Source organism: Hesperophylax consimilis, chromosome 10, assembly GCF_061612785.1.
Source record: "Hesperophylax consimilis isolate HC1 chromosome 10, BYU_Hcon_1.0, whole genome shotgun sequence".
NCBI classification, from domain to species: Eukaryota; Metazoa; Arthropoda; class Insecta; order Trichoptera; family Limnephilidae; genus Hesperophylax; species Hesperophylax consimilis.
The window spans coordinates 29,234,257-29,256,379 of NC_142845.1; the positions used below are offsets into that span (position 1 = coordinate 29,234,257).

The following is a 22,123-nucleotide window of genomic DNA, read 5'->3' on the forward strand; positions in this document are numbered from 1 at the left end:
TTGTGTAAGAGAAAATATTACAGTGCCACCTATCCACAAAGTTGAGACAGTTTTCTTTAGCATCTTTCTGACACTTCTCAAATTTCTAGTATTCCCATTCTGATTCTTGACATGTCCCACCACGAGTATTCGATTAACTCGATCGTGTCACGTCTTCCTGAGACGTCGCGGACTGATTTTTCCACTCACTTGCAAGTCATATTAAGTTATCCTGGCAATCATTTTCATGCATTAACTATTCGCGTCTAGTTCTTCTGAATTTGGGAGCAATCTCTGGTCCGTGAGTCTGTTTGATAGATTCCCCTATCTTAACAGGCGGATTGCAATCTTTTTAGCACAGGCGTCAGGTAAGTATTCTGTCCCTTTTCTACCGGTATTACAATGGAAGATGCTCCAAGGAACTAGCGTCATTGATCCATTCGGCACCGGTGCATAATCGGGAAACACACCGAACGCGTGTCCAACATTTGTACACGATTGATATTTGTCGGAAAAAGCTATAGAAGATGTTTCCCAAGTATGGAGTGAATACGAATCTCACTCAAGTAATTACGTCTCCGTATGAGGGAAGTGTTTAAAGTGGTGAACGGTGGTTTTACGGGGTGGTTTGATATCACAAACGGTGTTAAACAAGGCTGCGTAATGTCACCGTGGTTATTCAATCCATGCATGGATAATTGTATGCAAAAATTAAAAGAGGTGGGATTGGGTGCGAATTTGAGTAATCTGAAAGTATGTTACCTGTTGCATGCTGATGATTCGGTGCTGATTGCTAACAGTGTGGAAGATATACTGTTCTCGTGTCTAGGATGAACGATGTATGTAAGAAGAATGAGTTAATGATGAATGTAAGTACCTATGTCTAAATTCATTGTGTTTGAAAGAGAGAGTACGAAAGCAGTGTGCAATATAGTTGTGAATGAGGAATGCTTGGAGCATGTGGTTGAGTTTGTGTATAAAGGATGAATGTTGACTGAATAATGTAGAAATGAGATCCCTATGGGGAATGTGTGGTAAAACCATGTATGATCGTGTGAGAAATGTGGAAATCCGTAAGGAGTGCAAGGCTGATGTAAACGTAATAAGTAAGATTAAGAAAGTGACGCTTAGATGGTTTGGGCATGTAGAGCGAATGAGCGAAGAAAGGAGTGTAAGGAGAATATATGACGCAAATGCGAATGGTAGTCGGGGACGCCCGAGGAAGACATGGCACGATCAAGTTAATCAGATACTTGAATCGGGCAATGTTGAGAGTCGGAATAATAGAAGAGTTTGTATGAGACGATGTATGAATGTGAATGAGGCAGGAAGTGTGTGCCAAGACCGAGTTGTTTGGCGGTCCGTCCTCTCTGCCTACCCCTGCGGGGAAACGGCGTGATGGTTAGTTAGTTTTTTTGGTTAGATATAGATATTTGTCACACGAGAACGGGTCGCTTCTAAGAGTCGTAGATTACGACTCGTTCTCGAGTTCAACAGCTCGGCTGCGGAACGATTTGCCATCCTCTGTGTTTCCTCACTTCCACAATATGGGTAATATTACCACCACTTTCAATTCTGTCGCGAAACAAACCCCAGATATACTATAAATATTAACCGATGCGGATATTTAAACGCGATAAATCTGTGTACCTCCATAAACAACAATAATTACTTTGAATTTATAGCTCGGTCGGTTAATTTATTTATGAACAACTTCATTATACAGCTTGGGTGTAAAAATAATGATGTAGCTAATTAAAACGCAAGCAATGCAGTGATACCAAAAACCAAGGGATGGAAATATATGGCCGCTTAGGGGATATAACTTACTTCTTATTGTAAAATGATTTAGCTTCCTAAACTTTAGCTTTATAAATCAAGGTAAGCGTTAGGTATCTATTATAATACCCCGGGATAGTAATACTTGTAATCTAAAGAGGCTATTTCTCCAAGATTTATTAGGGTTTCAATTAGCAAATGCCTCATATTGCATTTCTTAACCTTTTACCGGCACGTTATTATGCTCAGGGGGTCTAGCACAGTGAAATCGATAACTTACAATATTGGATTGTTAGGAGTAACTGCCGATGATTTTATACGGATATCTCGAGCACGGTAGCATTATTGATATCCAGATCGATGTTGATCAGAAATCGGAATACGCTAGCAACGCTGTCGCATCTCTATATGAATAGGTTGGTTCCATGATAACTCAACACACTTTTAAAAAGTGATATAAAGTCATTGGAAACGATGAAAAAAAAATTAAACCTAACCTAACCTACATAACCCAGTTAATAAAGTTTTTGTTTCATCACTTTCCATGACTTTATATAACTTTTTAAAGATGTGATGAATTATCATTGTGATGATTTATCTGGTCAACCAATTGGTTATAGATCGTGCATACGATTTCCTTCAGTTCTAAGAGCATAGTTATTTCACTCCCATTCATTATTAAGCCAGTTATTTTGCATAAAGAACGGCGTTATTCAAAAATGTGTGCATATTGACAGCTTATCCGACGCCTTGGAGGCAGCGGCTTTTGTCTACCGACTGTCGGAATCGTATTCTGACCGTGCTCGCAAATATCGTTTACTGACCATAGAGACGGATTTCGTCGATATCGTACTGACATTGGGCATTGACAGAAAGCGAAACGCGGCTTTTATATCAAGATAATCAAGATAATATAATACCTTTTAACTTCATTTTAACTCAATTATAATAAATAAAATTAATAAATAAATTCTCCTTCCGTCTCTCCATAATTTGAAGTGATGGCGTAGAACACCCTTTAAGAGCAAAAACCAGAAACATCGACAAAAAATAATTTTATTTTCCCATTATTGATGTCGTATTTAAGCCCGATAAGACTTATTGCCTTCTGTATATCGTCATCATTAAAGTAATATTTTATTATCTTCCGATGAACTTGTTTTGCACAAAGAAAAGCTTATCTAGGCTTATTACTTTATATAAAAGATATGAATCAAAAGAACTTCAATCAGTGCCTTGCGTGCCTTTAATCTACTGTGCTGCTTTAATATTTCATAGGATAATAACAATATTATATTCCAGTATAAAAGAGATTTATAAGTAAGAACATACTTAGCTTAATCTCGCTAAGCAATATAAATACTAATTCTCTGAATTGGTTTACTTTTGCGTAGGTAGAGTATACCACAAACTAAGACTAATAATATGTGGTTTTGTTCTTATCTTTTAGTCGAACAGAATTTTTATTCATGGATTATAATAAATTCAAATTAATATGCATTGCTTTTTATTAATGTGGTTGACTGAAATGTCTTCTTGAAAATAGATAAAACGAAATCTTTCTTTGCTTTAATAAAAAATAATTTCTACCTGCTAGTCTTCAAGTACAAAGTTCTAGTAAACAATTTATCGCATCAATTAGCTTAACTGCAGAAGCACAGTGATTAACATATTTTATAAGCTACATAAACTAGATGAAGTGACAGCAAAATATAAGTTGGGTACAAGTTTGAAATTTTAAAATTGAAGAGCGAAAACAACACATTATTATTGAAATATTAACATCAACATAAAAGTCTGTTACGAACGGTGTTAGTAGGTATCTAAGGGCCCAAATTCGTTATTCGGTCTTCTAGATCTGCAGTCTTTTAAAATGACTCCATAAATTCGGTGAAGAAGAAAAGTTGCTCACAAAAGCTGATTTTCTTTCCCTCTTTTGTAATTTATTTATATTTATTGGCTTGCAAACAGAATACATCTTATAATTATTACAGTAATGAAATACATTTTCAACGTGGTTGTAGCGATGATTCCAATTACACCATTCATTACAATATTCTTGCAACGATAAGATTAAATTACATTTAAGGCGATGCACTACGTCGTGTAATATTTTGAATCGAGCCGCTATCAATAACACACCTTACGTAGATGGTGATAAGGCTTAAATTCCCGCTTAACACCATCCACCTGTTGTGATTTATGCAAGAAAAAAACATGGCCAAAAACTGCCTTTTATTTTATTTTGTGTATGTTCAGGCACAAATATTTAAATGTTTTTCGATCATTCTATAAATAACTTAATTCGCCACATTATACAATAAAACCATAGCCGAAAATGGGTTCGTATGGGTTTTTCTGGGCTTATTAAAAGACTTATCTAAAAAATACTCGATTGTTTCAGAGGCCAGGATGTATTCTACTCGCAGTATTTAATTAAAGCATCTGAAAAATTTCTAGGCGACCAAATTTTCAAAACAAAAACACATGATTTAGCATTACTACGTAGTGCATTTAAACAAAGAGGAAAAAAGTATGATTAACATTAGTAAATACATACATATTATATAGTTAATGCATAAGTACACGATATAATAATTACAAAAAGGTTTAAGTGAGGAGATCATCGAGTATTATGCAATTATATTTAATGTTGAACTCCCAATGATTTAGACTTTAGCCCATAAACCGCAACTGGGTCACCTATTGGTCCAGATTTTCGGTGTTTTACCACCTGGAATTATGTTTGTATAACCAGCCCATCGCAATCTTTGAGAAAGAACTACAGAAATTAAGAATATGTCTCTTAAATCATAATATTATGCGTCTTAGGTTCTCACATGTATATTTCTGTTTATGTCTTGTGGAGCACATACATAATATAGGCATTATTTATGTGGACTTTTGAGGTTACCATCGTCTGTGGTAACCGAATTGGACATTTTATAAAGGCTATTCCAGGTTATTGAATTACAGCTCCGAGTCGGATGAGTCCCTGGCCTCGCGGCAGGCCGACCAGGTTGCGCGGTACGCATCCATCAGCGGAGACCTGCTGGACGTGATGGCCCTCAGGATTGCCACCACCGCCACTGGGAACATCTGGAGGTAGGAACCCAATTACTTAAATCACCAATAACTTGCCCAAATGAAATCCCGAGACGTCTCAGAGAACACTTACCCTAGATTACAAACCTTCGACGGATCGACTACGCCAACACATATTTACTGTCGAATCAACGAAAGTTTGAAATAACATCACTTTTAATTTATTATGTATTTTTTAATCAGCTGCGATTTAAAAATAAATTAAACACACAAATTTAGAAAAATTTGCAATACGATTTTTTTCTGCATAATTGGACATTATATTTATCTTCCGAATTCATGTTTCATGTGTCTTTTTAATATTTGGTATCGGTAAATAATTATTTACACGCGACGGGTACAGATTTTTCTTACTGAATAAGCACTATTTAATTCCAAATAAATAACAAAATGGTATATACTCGTAAATACATTTTTTACAATATCTGGTCCATTTTATTTTATTTTTAACTAATTACTACTCATTGTAATATTTTCTTATTTGAATAATACTTGTTTGTCTATTTTTAAATTTGTTGATTTTCATTATTCTTTGGCCCTGTCGAAGAAACTATTGGTTTTGAAACAAACCGATCACTTTTGATTGAATATTGGTGTTTACAAAGTTATTTATTTTATTTAAACTTGTTTTGACTTATCATAATTTGATGTCGTATCTATTTAATTATTTTTCAATATAGATACAATTATGTATATAGGATGCAAAGGAAGACATGGTATGATCATCAATATTTGAAAGAAAAAAATTCTGCTATCATGAAAGCCAAAAGCGGTTTTTTTTAAAGTCTAGTTATTTGGAATTTGCAGGGAACTGTGCGCAAGTCGAGAGCTTCTCCGCGCCGTCGAGCACGCGTCTGCCGGTGCTGCATTGGGAATGTTCTATTTCGTGCACGGCGAGCTGGACAAGAAGACGTACGCGCGCTTCGTGCGGCACGACGCGCTTGCCACGGACCACCTCTCTGCTGCCAGGCAGCTGGCGCCCGACGCGTCCTCCTTCCTCAATACGGACTACTGCCCCATCTGCTTTGTGAGGTAAAACATGGACAGTCACAAATTATTTATATAATTAATAATAAACATAAAAATAATATAAATAATTAAATTTAAATATTATAATTAATGGAATTAAATGCATTTGTATTTTTACTGATTTTGAGTATGATTTTTTTTTCAACATGTATATATGTTTTTGTGTATTGAACATAAAGTGATAAAAAATGCTTTCTATTAATTAAAAAAAAACAAAACTTCTATTTCTGAGTGTTAAATACAGTTTTCTTTAGATAGACCTCAATAATTATTGATTTATGTAAATTATAAAAAGTAGTGGTCCAATTGCACTACCTTGAGGTACACCAAATTTCTCTAGTGGATTGCTTATGTTAGATATTCCTATATGTGATGTGAAACTCTTTATAATGATATTGTTAGAGTACATAGTCTATTATATAGAGAATACTATATATATTGGAGTTACAATTTATTTTTTTGTGCTTCCAGTCGAAATCAAGTCTACCACAACTCACCACGGGCGGGAAATACAACAGCTGCAGAGATATTCATGGAAGCCATGTCGTGGTACATCGACACTATCAGGATGTACCAGAAGCACTTGACCTCCACAATAGAATCTATGGTTATTAAGCAGATGTGGCAAGCGAGAAGAAGTCAGGCTGTCGGGGCCACCCTTCTGGTGCTGGTGCTGGTCGTATCGCCTATTATTATAGCCCTCGTGAGACATGCTACTCAGACTATACAGGTACCTACCGTTTCCAATAGCTATGTACTTTTATTATAATCTATTAAATTATCATCAAAAACATTTATTCATTTATTTATTCAAACGCCATATAATGGCTTTTACAATACAGTGATAATCGAATTACAAGCGTACAGTGATAAATAGGATAATAATAGCAATAAAGAACAATTAATGTGTAAACAAAAACACTATTTCAAGGGATGCAGTTATTAATATAAGTGCTGTAAGACAATGCATAATTCAAAAGAAATATATACCAGTGCAACAATACTTGAACTACTTTATACTAGGTTTGTATAAGACCTGTCATAAGTTGATGTATATACTATGATAATAGTCAGTAGTGAGTTTATTGTTACCTACAAAATTAGTTGTACTTGGAATAGCTGAGTATGCATCGCAACTTGGCATTAACAATTCAGGGCTGTCAGCGATTCTATGATACTTATGAATAAGAAATAATAATTTTTAATAAAATAATACATATGTTAGCTAACACCATAAGATATCAAGGAGCCATGCTGAAGAATATTATCATGGGGGATGTTATTATAGCCTTCTTATTAACTTTATTCCGTGCAGTTGAACAAATCCTCTACTTCTGAGAAAACATTGCCAACTACATGCAATGTAGGTAATAAGCGAGTATCTAAATGACTCAGTCCTGATATTTTGTATGTTTTTTTATACAGAACAGGATAAAAAACATACATACTATGAGTGAGCTCATACACTAATATCAATGATACTACACTATTCAAGGTAACGTTAGGTATATAAGAATAGTAACGGAAAAAATCATAAGTGCACAGTAATATAGAGAAAATAATAGTAGGTGTATTAAGTTGGACTTAACCTGCCTCACTAGGCGAACCTCTATTGAGGCAAAATTTTGTGAAAAATTAACTAATACACTGTCTATGGTTTACCAATACACATAACATACGAGTTCCCATAATACCACTTATTTACTAGTATAACATTTCTCATCGTACAACGTACAATATTTTTAAATTCGCTAGACTTGGGTGAGTTCACTGGTTATTGCACGACCTTTATTGAATATTTATTGTTTAGTTGTGGTTTTTGTCGGTAGGTTAGCAGGTGATTTAAATTTTACACAACTGATAAACAACCATTTACCCTTCATTCATGGCTCTTTAACAGCTGTGTAAAATTACAAACACCTTTATTAGTAAGGCTTTAGTGTTCAAGGGAAGTATGTTATATTTCGGTAGAAATTCGGAATGCGGGGTAAAGTCTCTTAGAAATAATTTATAAATATAAAATGTTTTAACTTTCTATGCGTGTTGCTCAAATTTTGTTCGTACGTTCCAGAAATTCGCGAGCAGCCTTGAGACGCGCACGCTCGAGCTGCGCTCCGAGAAGCAAAAGAGCGACCGCTTGTTGCGTCAGATGCTGCCCGCCGCTGTTGTGCGTCAATTGCGGCTGCGGCGTGCAGTGCCCGCCGAGTCCTTCGAATGCGTAACCGTCTACTTCAGCGACATCGCCGGCTTCACCGAGCTGGCAGCTTCCTCCTCGGCCATGGAGGTGGTCAACATGCTCAACTCGCTGTACAGGCTCTTCGATTCGAGGATACTGAAGCACGACGTCTATAAGGTGGAGACTATAGGCGATGCATATATGGTGGCCTCGGGGTTGCCACAGAGAAATGGTGAGTATTGCATGCCTTAACTTTTTACTTATTTGGATTGAATCACCGATACAATATTGTATTTGTATGCCTTTCTTGAAAGAATTGTGTTTTTATATGGACAAAACTACTTGAACTTATTCATAGTTCTTATGTACGGGCGCAAACAAATAATTCGTCTCAATATTTTAAAACATAACTTGCAAAAGTGTATTTTCATAAAATAATTAAATTAACGCCATCTTTGAAAGCGTAGATTATATATAATGTATGTTACGTTTACCCTATAACAACCTTCCACGTAAAATTAAACAAAAAAGCGGTATAATTCATTTTAATAATCACTAAAAACATTCCCTTTCAACAAATGTCACTACACCTTAAACGAATACTTAGCGTGAATTAAATACCTCTATTTCTATTTGTAAATTAAACACTAACATGTGTATTCTACTTCTTGCGAATTGGGTTAGCTGTAAGAAATAGGACGTACACACTTATAAGCTATATCCTTTGTGCTCTCTGTATACTTGAACAATACATGTTTTTATCTGAATTTGAAGGAATGCTCCTGCCAGGGCTGGGTAGGATCAGGGGATTATACTTTGCAGTCCCAGATTTATCATTACATATGTAATATAAGCTATGTTGTAAATATTCCAGGAGACCGACATGCGGGTGAGATAGCCGACATGGCCTTGGAGCTGATGGCCGGACTGGCAGGCTACCGGATACCGCACCGGCCGGGCGAGTCGCTGAGAGCGCGTGCCGGCGTGCACACGGGCCCGTGCGTAGCAGGCGTCGTGGGCACAGCTATGCCGCGCTACTGCCTCTTCGGAGACACTGTCAATACAGCCAGCCGCATGGAGTCCACGGGGGAAGGTACTGACACACTACACAACTGCGCCTGCTTACAAACCCAGCTAATCCCTGACTCTGTGCAGAAACTGGCAGTTTGTTTGATACAATAAATCAAAATTTGCTGAGTACCTTCTTAGGGGATGACCTCTTCGCTTGTTCACCGGTACCAATTGTAGTGAAACTGTTTTTTTTCAGTTATACTACTGTAACCAGTAACTCTCCTCCTCTTTACGACACCATTTGTAATGGAATTGTTTTTAATTTTTATGCTGCGGGTGACCTCTACTGCTAGTTTAATGGCGCAACATGTTTTATGTCATAATTTACAGTTCTCTGTAGGTGATTCAATTCGATTCCTACAGAGGTCGCTATCCTTCTATTTTCTTTAAGCCTTTGTAGCCCGAGTTTTCTTGTTTATCAGAAAATATATTTTTCTGCCGGAAAAAGCAAATCATTACAAGAAAATATAAATCATTACATATATCACAAACGGATTGCAATCACAGTAGCACAGACAAAAACGTCAGGTGGGAATGCTGTCCTTATTCTACTGGCATTTCAATGAAATATTCTCTGAGCAATTAGCATCATTGATTTCTTCAACATTAATGCACAGTCGGAAAGAAGCCAAGTGTTCCAACATTAGTACTTGCTAAACTTAACGGACATACTTGATTATGTTTAGATACTTGTACTTCTCCCGGAACATGGAACAGCTTGAATTTTGGCCCCTTGAAATGAAAATTTAAAAGAAGAGCTCAAACATTACAATTATATGCATTGAAAAGAGCCAAAAAATGAAAGATTTACAGTAAAATTGTCTAAAATATGCATTTAACCTTTTCGTTGCTACAGTGCAACGAAAGGTTCATATTTAGTTTAACTACATTCTCAAAAAAGTGTAGCAGTAAACCTGTAAAGTAAATAATGTACAATAATTCTTTCCAGAAATGAAAATCCATATATCAGCTATAACCAAAGAACACTTGGACAAACTTCAGGCCGGATACATGGTGGAGCCTAGGGGGAAGATGGACATTAAAGTAAGTTGTTAACAAAAATCAGCCATAAACAAATATATAACCATATTTATTTATTTTTATTCGTGTACATGGACTTAATATGACATAATTACAGGTTATATAACATTATCTACTTAATTTGTTATAAAAGTAGGTACCTATATACTGTTGATACATTTAGTATGTAGTGCCAAAAATCTGCTGAACACACTGTAGGTTTCGAAGGATACTTCTTTGTCATCTGATAGTATTATTATCTTAATGACTGTCGTTTATGATTGTTGTAAACGGAAGTGGCGCCCTCTGTTATTTTGAAAAAGAACCGTTGAAGCTTTCAAACCGCAGCAACCGGTTTTTATCTGCTAGGCTACATAATTCAGATAGCGGGTTGCTCTTCCCGAGGTTGAATTCACTTTACTGAGTGTGAGACTCTGGCACAGATAGGTTGATTTGTGTCAGAATCCCACTATTCGATATGTGGCGGTTGATTAAACTAAAAAATATATTTTAACAAAGTAATACATCTACGTGTTTATAATGAATAATCGTGTCTAGAGTTTTTGTTAGAATTTCTGTGATGCATAGAAGATTTGAGGTTACTTACATTAGGGGTCTAAAATCCACGTTGAAGAAATGGCTTAAAGTGATTAAATATATATTTCTGTAAAATAGCTCAGAAAATGTACCAATCTATTTACAGTTATCATTTTAACCCAAAGGGGCTGACCAGAAACATCAATAAATAAATAAAAAAATTTCCATGCATTTCTGATTCTATTTTCGTCATAACTTACTTGTTTTTTGCAAAATTATGTTTTTGTTAATTACCTTACCAGATAATATGTTAATGTGTGTTGTAGTATATATTATACCATATTTTGTTTCTTTAAAGTCTAGTTATATTCAGAGAAATGATCTTTTAAACATATCCTCCAATTGCATCTGCACAGGGCCAGCCGTGGGTTAAAGCATTTAATTTTTTTTCTCTAACTAAGCTAATAGAGATAATATCCAATGGCAAAAAGAATGTTTAAGGTCCAACACTGCAACTGCAGTGCTTCGTACCTTGCGTGGGCACGACTTTTTAACAATTCAAATGCAGGGCTTCGGTCCCAAGGGATTAATGGTTAGGTTTTTGTTTGCATAATCTGTTTTTGTTGCTTAGAGTGAAGATGGATGAAATGATAAATACTTATATAAGTCATCATGACAATATTGAGACTAATTGGACTTTTGTTGTTTCAGGGTAAAGGAGAAATGGACACTTTCTGGTTAGTAGGAAAGGAAGGAGAGGATCACAGTTTCCTAGATGACTATCCTGACCTCACGCAGGAACCTGAGTTCTTGAACATCATGCTCTGAAGAGCCAAAGAAACCAATGCAGTATTATCTCACATTTCAGTATACATAATTTGTCAATTTAAAGTAGGTTTAATTATTTAATATTGTTATTCCATTAATATTATAATAGACCTAAGTATTAAGAATAGGTCAAATTTTTAGTCATGGCACTGTTAATTTGAAAAGATAAATTCAAAAGCATGACAGAAAACAACAACGACCACTGTAAAATACAAACACTGCTAAGCGATCGATCGTTGTGTACAAAGAATACATAGGCATTACTTTCTAGCGCAAAGTGTTTATGTAACTAAGTCTTTTCCCTGCATAGATAGCCTCCCACCTGCCCGAAGCCAGTGGGACTATAGACAGTGGACATACCCAATTGGGGTACGTTGTGAGGCCGGGGGAGTTTAGGTTCTGAATGGTTGTTTTTCACCATTTCGATATTGAAAGTATCTACCACTTTGGACAGTAACATGCTGAGAAGTACAATACATTGATAGTGTGCCATGATTAAGCAATTGACCCGTAAAGTAGGTCTCACTCGAGTCGGTGAAAAGGGTAAATACTATATTAAGGCCCGCACTTAAAACAATATAAAAGAGAGAAGACTTTCGTACGTTTTTTGACCGTAGAAGAGTAGATACTGTAGATAGATTCATTAGATTAGAACAATAACTAATACCAGGGGCGGTCGGTGAGCAAGCAAAAGGTTCCACGCCCCTCGTGTCTACTTTTGGCATTAATTTCACAGTTTTAGCACTCTTGTTCTCAATAAACCTACCTATTTATAGTATTTTAATGCTTTACGATTTAAAATAGTAAAATATATTCCAAGCAAAAAATAAAGGGATTCTTTTGCTTGGCTTTTTCAGTAAGCAAGCTGTTTTTTCATGGACCGACCGCTTCTCACAAATAATGCGTTCACAAAATTCTCAAAATTTATTCTAAAGTTTGATAAAGTCTGGAAAATTTGCAAGAAAATGTCCATTCGATTCAATTTCTCGAAACATGGTCATAAAATTTATATTTTTCAATGAAATGTAAATAAAGTATCTCTACTAAGTAACAAAAGAATATATTTAAATCAATCAATTCTCTAAAAAAATGTATGTATGGATGCTATATAAGTTGTGACAGTCTGTAAAAAACTTTTGTTGAAATACAAATAATGTCTGAACTTGTATTCAGACATTATTTGTATTTTTTTGTGCAAAGTTCAATAACGCTTTAATCATGCTGACGAATTAACCACTCCATGTCTTGTTCGTTATGGACCTACAATATGATATTCTTGAACAATTTCATTTCATAAAAATCCAATTTTTGCTTCCAACACCACTCCGTTACTCCAGCTTATGAACCAGCAGGTTATTCTAATTTTAAGAAATTCTACACTAAAACACTCTTCAAGCATTGTTTTGAGGTGACTGAAAGGACTCAAAGTCTCACTCTCAGAGAGTTTTGGAAAGATCACTTTAACATCGTTGCACCCTCACTTCTGCATGGAAGAAGCTTTGGCCAGAGAGTATTGTCGAATGTGATTTTGAAGGGTTTGAAAGTATGCCTGTGGAATCCACAGTCAACGAGATTATGTCTTTAGCCAATATCATGGGACCTGGAGGTGGATAAGCTTGTGGAACAGCACAGTCAAGAGCTGACTACTGAAGAGTTTATGGAGTTGCATTAGTTACGGAGGAGAGTTTGTTAGTGGAGGAGGAGGAAGTAGCAGAGCAACAATCTTCTGGTGCATTAAGAGAAATGCTGAAAGCATAGAAAACTGTTGCATTGTACATTGATAATCATCACCCTAATAAGGAGGTGGCTGTGCGTTTTACAAATTTATTCAATGATAATGCTGTGTCTCATTTTGACCAAATTTGGAAGGCAAAAACAAATGTCAGTAGAAATTTTTCTAGTGAAAAAGAATGAATTATTTGTCATAAATTCATAAATAATAAACTAGGAGTAGTTATTTCGATTTTTTTATTGTTTTTTGTTAATCGAAATCGCATAGTGTGTAACTTTATTTGAATAAACGTTAAAAATAAAAAAGTAAAATTTATGTTTTTTTTTGGCATGGAACGCATTATCGTATATAACATTGATTTTATATGGGAAAATTTGTTTCACTTAGCGAGTGTTTCACATATGAGAGGTTCCACTGTAATGTGTAAGTAGGTATACACAGGTATTTATGAGTCAGTCTTTGACAATACTATCAACAGCCACTAAGTTAATTTTATAATTATCTTTGTTGAAATCATTTCATTCTCGTTATTTTGTCACCACCTTATTTAATATATTTTTAATTATGTACATCTATTTGAAATTTACTTTTGTTTTCTTGAATGAATGTATGAATGACGTGGAATCTTGGAATTGGAAAATAACCCACTTCCCGACATCCGATTGAGCTGTAACTCGGCAGATAGACTAGTTGTCAATGACAATGCATTCTATCAGCTATTGGTGGCAATCACGCATACACATGCGGACATATGGGCATTTCACTAAAATTGGATGACACAACAAAATAAATGTCAGTCCTACCCAATTGTGATTTGGCTCTGTTGTCAGCGTGGTTGGCACCAGTCCCTGGGGAGGAAGGTTCAATCCACAGTCAAACCAAAAAATTATCATTTGTAAATACATCTGTTAGTAAAAATAAATGTATTAAAGTAAAGAAACATTGTTTTTAATGGGTCTGTTTTTTCTGTACCTCTAAAATAATTTTGAACACGTCTGTTTTCCTGTTGATAGAATAATTAAACATAAGTATTACCTTCCTCTCCTATTTATCCCTACAACATTTAAATAATCCTTCAACCTAACTTCAACCGAACTTGTTTTCTTAACCTCAATCGTGTTTCCCTCCATCCATCTCTAATCCATCTGTCAAAACAACTGCTTTGCTTTTGTTTCCTTCATTTAAAAAAAATGGAACACATTCAAATTCAAAAGAAAATGTTATGATAAATAAGTTTTTAGTACCTACCGAGTTATTTTAGTGAATCGGATTTCATTTGCTTTACGATTTGTATTAGGTATTGTGATGGACTCGCCCTGGGATAAATTTTTTTTATTGTTGATTTATTATGGTGGGAAAGAAATTTTCAGTTGGTCTCACGACATAGGAGATTACCAGATGTTGGACAACTGATTTTAAAACAAGTGTTTAGATTTATTAGGGTAGAGAAAAAAAATAGGAACATGCACTGTATCGGCTGAGACCTCCGTGATGGTGGTTGATAATAGTAAGCCGAGCTAAAATGCTGGTGGGCCAACACGCCACTGGACTGGGGGTAGTCAAGTTTCATCCTTTGAACAAAGAGTTAGACATTTCACTGGAGGAGTAACAATTTATTGGTTTTGAGACGATTTAAAATTAATGTGACAGGTTCTAGGGCCATAATTGATGTGTTCCTTTAGTGCATTTCTGTCTTTTGAAAACAAAAAGCATTCAGAATTCAAAAGAATATAAATTAGAAATCGCATATGGGATTTGGACGGAGACCAATCGAAAGCAACACATGTTTTGTCTCTAGCTATTCCCGAAAATACCTACTCATAGAAATAACTCACAAAACTAACAATCCATAGTCAAATCATTAACTTAGAATCTTGTGCATCTTGAATTGAATTGTCTATAGTGAATTTCATGTACTTAATTTGTAATTAATTGTCTCATTATATTAGCACATTATCAACTGCAGCAACCGGAAACGTTTGGGCGAGCAAACAAGGTAGGAAAAGGTAGTTAAAATCAGGGTAGTCGGTCATTGTCTTATTTTCAAACCATACAGAATGTAACACGCCTCATCTAAAAAGAACCAAAGTTACCACAACCAATTAAAAGGATCCTTCAATGAATTAATCCCTGTCGAAACAAAAAATTGACACAACGTGACATATTAATTCGTTAAGATTGAAGGGTTGATAAACCGCGAGAAGTTGATAAACCGCGAGAAGTTGCAAATCAAACGTATAACAAAAGATTAATCCGTTAACGAGAGTAAGGGGGGACGGGGAAAACATTACAGTGATGCCGTTGGACCAGGAGGTGGGGTTTTAAAATGTTTTACATTCTGTTTGGTTCAAGACAATGGAAAAAATATATAAAAAGCTAGGGCTAACAGTTCAGTATTTTAAATACAAAACTGCGAAAAGTAGTGAATTTCTACAATAATAGTTGAGCTATACGTGAATTTATCAGTAGGGTAAAAATCAGTTTATTTAAATTCCAAATAAAAATATACGACCGAAATTTAATGATGTTATCCAACCTCCGATAGGACATAGTGAGTAAAGGTATTACATTGTGGAGGGAGAAAATAGTTCCGTCAGTAGTAGACCTAAACCAGCGCATTGGTTTATTTGCTTCAAATGCTAAATATCCGTAATAAAAATATCCGTGGATTTATCAGTAGGGAATAAATTAGATTATTTAAATTTTAAATAAAATTGTAAAACAAAATTTTGTATTGTCATCCAACCTCCGATAAAACATAGCTATTAAAGGTATTACATTGTGGAGGGAGAAAATAGTTTCTTCAAGTAGTAGACACAAACCCAGTTCATTCTAGAGGCTGATGTCCAACCTCCGATAAGGACTGAATTAACAGATAAAACTTTTTTTTATGTTTCCTTATTCATTGAAATTATTTATTAAATGCATTTAGGATTTTGTCGACCACTATGCTAGGCACATGCCCGTGTTACTTTGGGGGTAGAAAACCAGGGACAACAAAAAAAAAAATCACTTATGATAACAGTTTTTTTCAAGTTCAACTTTGAAATGAGACGGAAGGGAGAGTGCAATTTAAACAAAACATTTTAAAGTCAATAATACGTACGGTGAGAAAGTTAAGACGGTTGTAAAATCTAAACAAAGATGTATTGTACTACTAGACCGGAGCCTCTTCCCGGGGGGGACAAAACCAAATAATAGCTTATTACGTCACTTACTATGAACTTGACCATTTATAAGTGGGTCGACGGAACAGATTTATATTATCTTGAAATGTTAGAAAAGATTCAGTGAACAATTAAAGTGGGCACTGGTAGAGTATTTATGTTTCGTTACCTAACGGGTATTCTTCCGTGAGAAGAAGGCCGTGTCCTTGTGCAGTGAATATCTACAATAAATTGATTCAATTTTGATATAACCTAACTTGCTAATTGAATAAAGTGATGATGAGGACATTACGGCGTGAATCAGTGATTAAGTTTTGTGATTAAAACAATTAAATTCTTTTCAAATTAAACAACAAAATATGTACTACAATAATAAACGTAGGGATCAACTTAATTTAATAAAAATAATAATCTAACTCATCTTAAGCACAGTTCAAATGTAAAATCGATCGGGGCCTTCAATTCAAAACGGTTGAATAATAATAGGATCCCTGAAACGTAATAGAAACACGAGTGTTAAGATTCTAATAAAAGTTGCGTATTATGAATAAAGGGTTCGTGAAAAAAAAAAATGTATACATATAAACATATTTATACCTAGGGTTTCCCTGATACTTTTTCAGACTCCCCACCAATTCAACATTAATTACCTCGGTAGTGTCATCAACATTACTAAACCTTTCCCTGTCCCGATTTTCGACCAACGATTAAACTTCATAATTGGAGAATTAGATAGTTTCGCTGTAATAATATCACACAAATATTAGCAAGCCGAAATGGGTTCTTTTCCTGCGCTATCATGAGGACGGGGGCTCCAACATAAACTGGGCAGTTTAGCGCGGCGTACTGAAAGCTTCACCCTTTCGCGGTTTTATGCAATGAAAAGGGGAATGACAGACAGGGTGAGAAGACATGAGTGACTCTGGGATGAAAAGAGCGTAATTCGCTGTTGAAGGCGTCTAGCTGAAGGTAACCTGCGAGGTTCCTGCAAGGTTATGTGGAAGAGATGTTCGCGCGATATTCCGTAGGAATAAACCCGTTAAAGTTCTATCAAATACTCCAATGGCGTCGACCTGGAACCTGATGTAAGCCAACGCAATCTTGGCTTAATTACAACAGATTCTAAGAGGTGAAGTGTAGGTCTGACAGCACGTGGAAGGAGGGCTTCATCAGACGAAACTTACATGACACATTTTCGCGTCAGCATCGTGATATGGGATGCAATTACTTTCCCCATTTAGAGACAGTAAAGTAGGTTCACAGAAGTGAATACGCTGGAACAGTATCTGGAAGTGTTGGGAAATCTCAATTCGTTTTCCTTCAGACGTGGTGGGTTCTGGTAGGTCACGGTACCTTTAAGAAGTGGGTCGCCAGCAATTAGAGTATAGCCTAAGACACGCTGAGGTCAATGTTTGAGTTCTGATCACCATTCACCGTTATTGTTTGGCTAATGTAAGACAGCGTAGTTTGAAAGAGATTTCATTTGTATAGTTTACCCCTTTTTCCTTCCCCTCCCCCTCCACACTTCTTTTCTCATAATACGACTTAGTTGTTCAACAAAACTCTTATCAAAATATTAGTAGCTACTACAATATTAGGTTCCTTGAGTTAGCTTTTCACGAAAACGGCGCTATATAAATTATTCAATAATAATAATAATTATTATCAGGCGTCCTGTAAGGAGGAATAGGAAATAAGGCACACGGTTTTACGAGAAATAATTTATCAATTAAATTGGTAAAGAGATTATCCACTCTAATCAGACGGAACTGAATTACCGCAAAACATATAGGTACACTAATAGATTTTTCATATAGAAGGAGTCCTATTCACATGAATTAAAACATCAAAACAAATTACCCAACGCTTAAAAATGCGAAATAACTCTCAAGATCTCGGTTACTGTATGCTCAGTCATAAAACAATTAACAACGGCAGGAACACACAAAAAGTTAACAAAAGGGCCCCATAACGGACCTACCAGAGGTTTAACTGATAGCGTTCGGCCTAGGGAGAAAGATAAGATATAACGTCAAGTGAGACAGGGGCGGATTGGGAAATCTTTCGTAGAAAAAAAATAAATATATATAAAAAAAAATAACATAAAAGGTAAAAGGGATTAGGAGTTTTTAACAATTTTAACAACAAGAACAGAGCAGTGGGGAGCAAGTGAAACCTAGGAAGGTTTGAAAAAAAAAATATATTATTGGCGAGTTCAAACGTGTTCTGCTGCTAAGTTGATGGAACAATAATAGCTGACAATAGCTTATCTCCGTATCTACTCCCACTATTATTTTTCCAGAAGGGAGCTGTGATGGACTCGCCCTGGGATAAATTTTTTTTATTGTTGATTTATTATGGTGGGAAAGAAATTTTCAGTTGGTCTCACGACATAGGAGATTACCAGATGTTGGACAACTGATTTTAAAACAAGTGTTTAGATTTATTAGGGTAGAGAAAAAAAATAGGAACATGCACTGTATCGGCTGAGACCTCCGTGATGGTGGTTGATAATAGTAAGCCGAGCTAAAATGCTGGTGGGCCAACACGCCACTGGACTGGGGGTAGTCAAGTTTCATCCTTTGAACAAAGAGTTAGACATTTCACTGGAGGAGTAACAATTTATTGGTTTTGAGACGATTTAAAATTAATGTGACAGGTTCTAGGGCCATAATTGATGTGTTCCTTTAGTGCATTTCTGTCTTTTGAAAACAAAAAGCATTCAGAATTCAAAAGAATATAAATTAGAAATCGCATATGGGATTTGGACGGAGACCAATCGAAAGCAACACATGTTTTGTCTCTAGCTATTCCCGAAAATACCTACTCATAGAAATAACTCACAAAACTAACAATCCATAGTCAAATCATTAACTTAGAATCTTGTGCATCTTGAATTGAATTGTCTATAGTGAATTTCATGTACTTAATTTGTAATTAATTGTCTCATTATATTAGCACATTATCAACTGCAGCAACCGGAAACGTTTGGGCGAGCAAACAAGGTAGGAAAAGGTAGTTAAAATCAGGGTAGTCGGTCATTGTCTTATTTTCAAACCATACAGAATGTAACACGCCTCATCTAAAAAGAACCAAAGTTACCACAACCAATTAAAAGGATCCTTCAATGAATTAATCCCTGTCGAAACAAAAAATTGACACAACGTGACATATTAATTCGTTAAGATTGAAGGGTTGATAAACCGCGAGAAGTTGATAAACCGCGAGAAGTTGCAAATCAAACGTATAACAAAAGATTAATCCGTTAACGAGAGTAAGGGGGGACGGGGAAAACATTACAGTATAAAGATGCCAAACATTTATATACATATTATACACATCATGTATTATATTTTTAGTGAATAAAACTCTTAAAGACACTCATTGTTTTATTCACACATATTTTATCTACATTACAAAGTAATATTTTTTGGACGATTTTGCACAATACATTTTTTAACTACATGTCATTAAAAAAAAAAATTGTCAAAAAAAAAACTCGAGCAATGATTGCAGAACATGACTTTCTTTCAAAGAACTTAACAAAATAATAAAAATAGAAACACAATAGTTGGTAAGTAGAAACATCTAAAATAATGACGAATGAATTAAAGTTTTTGTAACAACTAATAAATGGTTATTTGTTTGTCTTTGGTTTTATTGAACTAAAATTATTAAGTATGTGACCAATGACATTACAATATATTATCCTAGACTTGTTATTGCCTCACAAAATTAAAACAAAATGTGGCAAACAATGAACACGCTTGCTTTTGCAATAAATTCTTAATTCAAACTTTGTTTGTTTATGACAAAGATAGGCATTCAAAGAATATAAATGTATAACGAAATAGATATAGGATGAATGGTACATCCTACATTACGGGTGCAAATGAGATGACACTACGCTTACACTAAGACGAATATAATATAAGACTACCTACTGCCAGTAGGCTGTAATTACAGTAATGTGTTGCTACGTTCAGTAACTTACTTTATTTAATTGCACTTAATATTTGCATGCTTTTTTGTACTTAATCTTTGCATCTTTGGAAAACAAACAATACATCTGAATTATAATATGACATATGCATGTATTTAGGAATGAAATGTTATTACTCAGCTTTTAATAGTGTTTGTCATGTAAAGAAAACACTCTCTCATCACACACTAGGGCGTTTGGCATTCATTTATGTCATTTGTTTAGAGATAGCATGAGGTTGTAACCTCACACCACGTGAGACAGTTTAGTATCTAATAAAACTACTAAATTGAAAGTATGACAATTACCGCATCTTTTGCTTGCCACTTTGAGATCTCTACAACGTGTCTAAGTGTTTTATAATGTCACTGAATGCAACTTTATGATTATTGATGGGTTAGCGTAATAATATGAATATTTGTATGTTGGTATAATGACTAGAATAATGTTGATAATACTAATTATTGTATAAACCAAATAACTTAGTAAAACGCAAAATTGTAATCAATCCATTGATATTATAGTCTTTTTGTTTTTTCATGAATTATGATTTTTTTCTAATATGATGAAAATTAAATAATATTGTATAATTTTTACATTAAGATTTTTACAAATTTAAAAAAAAAATATTAACAGAATTTTTGTAATAATAATTTAAAATTATCTGCCAAATTATTAAAATAAAAGTGAACACATTTCATAAAAAATAACATACCTATTATTTATTCAATACAACATTGAGTGAAAATCATATTGAAAAGGGTTGCAAAAGAAATATTCTGCACATTTAATATAAAGTTTTGGCAAAATCAAGCACAGACTTTTGATTAATATTGTGTGCAACATATAGCCAAATTGTGCCCTATTTTAGCGAATGTTATGTCCTATAATCAAAATAATTCTTTTATTGTATTATTAGTCAAATATCATAAAAATCTTACAAAAATATGACATTCATTTAATCTTTGCACGTTTACGTCACATCAAGATTAAAAAATAATGCTAACACAATTGAATTTTTCATTAATTAAACTTATTATCAATATGTACTAAGAAAACATTTACAGAGTTATTATATACCTATAAGTTATGTAATTAAATTTAAAAAAATGGCATCAGCATTACAGTTAAAATCACTGAAGAGATAAACCGATAGAAGTATGTTTTGTGTCTGAAGTAAGATCAATTTGCTCATACTTCGGGTGAAATAGGTACGTTTTTTATTTATATAATTTTTTTCTTATTAAATTTTCTTATGTCATTGGCCTGTCTGAGGCCTAAAAGTAAAAAATTCGTACATAATTTGGTAACATCAGCATTTATATAAATTGGTATTGATCAGATCACAGTTCTAAGGATTTTCTATTCAGTGGTCCTATTAATCAGGTGGGCCAATAAAGTTGAGCAAAACGGAAATATTCAAAATATTATAAATAATTATTTTGGATGACTCCTATTTAAAATTGAACCAGTTTCTTCTATACTGCCGAGGAAGTAGTTGAAAGTCTCAAGGAAGACACTGAGTTTTTATTTACCACGCCAGTATAGCAAACGCATGTGTAACATCTGTCTTTGTTGCTGTAAGTGAGGTAAAGCTAAGTGGTATACAAATGTTTATTTTATGTTTTCAGTACAAAAACTGTGCTCTATTGTTAAAAGTAAAAGATGGTCCCATGATATTTTATCAAAATGACAACTTAACACTAAACACACCTTCA

The 22,123-nt window shown here is 34.6% G+C and overlaps 1 protein-coding gene across 1 annotated transcript in view; it reads left to right on the plus strand.

Annotated features, from left to right (window-relative positions):
• LOC149420584 (uncharacterized) overlaps nucleotides 1–14,491 on the plus strand; it is a 298,862-nt gene extending 284,371 nt beyond the window's left edge. The window contains exons 7-13 of the mRNA XM_089636389.1: nucleotides 4,735–4,863; nucleotides 5,671–5,895; nucleotides 6,364–6,622; nucleotides 7,964–8,300; nucleotides 8,943–9,161; nucleotides 10,089–10,183; nucleotides 11,408–14,491. Of these exons, the coding sequence (XP_089492515.1) occupies nucleotides 4,735–4,863; nucleotides 5,671–5,895; nucleotides 6,364–6,622; nucleotides 7,964–8,300; nucleotides 8,943–9,161; nucleotides 10,089–10,183; nucleotides 11,408–11,524 (1,381 nt within the window). The 3' untranslated portion in view covers nucleotides 11,525–14,491. The remainder of the gene's footprint in view (nucleotides 1–4,734; nucleotides 4,864–5,670; nucleotides 5,896–6,363; nucleotides 6,623–7,963; nucleotides 8,301–8,942; nucleotides 9,162–10,088; nucleotides 10,184–11,407) is intronic.
• The last annotated feature ends 7,632 nt before the right edge of the window (nucleotides 14,492–22,123 follow it).